Genomic DNA, 1,220 nt, shown 5'->3' with positions numbered 1-1,220 from the left:
ATGTTCAGAAGATGTTCACCAAGTTTCTCCTCAAGGGGGCTACTGCCCTTTGAAGCAAGTCGTTCAGAGTCCTGTAGCCAAAGATGTTCAGTGAAAGGAGAAGACGTGGTACGGATTGATGCACCGGCCACAGGGTAAACCTTGAGAGGATTGTCAGCCAAAAGCAATTGAAAAATATAAGGGAGCTGGACAAGGAGCCTTAACACATACAGAGCTTTTCCCATTCTGGTGTAAAATAATATTTGACAGAAAAGTTTGCAATTTGTTTGGAAAATTAAAGACCTTGAGTCTGGGGGAAGGGTACAGAAAAACAGAAGGTTCGTCCAGTCATTGAATATTTAGGGTGCCATGTCATCTGATGGTGTTGGTTCGTCTTCCTTGAAAGTGTGCAGCCATCAACCATGACAGTATAGAATATTTCATGCTTCCTTCTGCTGACAGCCTTTATGGAGGAGCTGATTTCATGTTCCACAGGGATATGGTGCCTGCCCACAGTACCAAAGGCAGTAAACCCTGGTCCAATGACCAAAAAAATAAATATCTAAGTGTTAAAGATGAGAAAACCACAACAACGCAGAGGATTCTTATCCTTCTATATCAACTACGGCTTTCTTTACACATCAGCAGTCCCAGCAGATGATCACCTCCATGTTGAAAGTTGCAATCTATGCAAAACAAAACCCCAAGTTTGAAAACAAAGAAACAAAACCATTAAGAAGCCTGAAATTTCTGTTTATTTCTTCATAATCTTTACTTAGTTTTTTGGGTTTTCCATTTGTCAGCCATAACCATGAAATCTATGATAAAGACATACAATATCTCCCTCTTGAGTTAATATAAAATTATTTATTTTCTAAAAATGACTGAAAATAGATGGAATCTTCTCTTTAAAATATTTCATAACCTTCAAAATTCTCATTTAAAGTAGAGTGGGTTTTAGCTTTTGTTCACCCAACTATTATTTGCACCAATTTTTTTATTTAACTCAGAACTGAAGTGATTGTTATGACAACCTCAATCAAAGTTAGATTTAAACTGATAAATACAAGTAAACAAAAAAAAAAAAAAACATGATAATGATATGTTTATTGACATATCCATCAGTGCGGGGTCCAATGCAAATTACCCATGCAAATTATCCAAGACAAGAGATCATATTTCCAGTGCTTTTTTTTTGTTGTTTTTTTTTACTGAAAAGAAAATAGAAATATTACAAATTA

General features: G+C 35.7%; 1 protein-coding gene across 1 annotated transcript in view; it reads right to left on the bottom strand.

Annotated features, from left to right (window-relative positions):
- Window positions 1-4: 4 nt before the first annotated feature.
- Window positions 5-1,220, bottom strand: part of rock1 (Rho-associated, coiled-coil containing protein kinase 1) — a gene marked incomplete at its 5' end in the record, with an annotated part of 35,055 nt that continues 33,839 nt past the window's right edge. The window contains one exon of the mRNA XM_015369865.1: window positions 5-140. Coding sequence (XP_015225351.1) covers window positions 5-140 — 136 coding nt within the window. The remainder of the gene's footprint in view (window positions 141-1,220) is intronic.

This window comes from Cyprinodon variegatus, unplaced genomic scaffold, assembly GCF_000732505.1.
Source record: "Cyprinodon variegatus isolate N-32 unplaced genomic scaffold, C_variegatus-1.0 Scaffold39, whole genome shotgun sequence".
NCBI lineage: Eukaryota > Metazoa > Chordata > Actinopteri > Cyprinodontiformes > Cyprinodontidae > Cyprinodon > Cyprinodon variegatus.
Note: the sequence above shows the minus strand (reverse complement) of the source record. Positions and strands in the feature narration are given on the sequence as shown.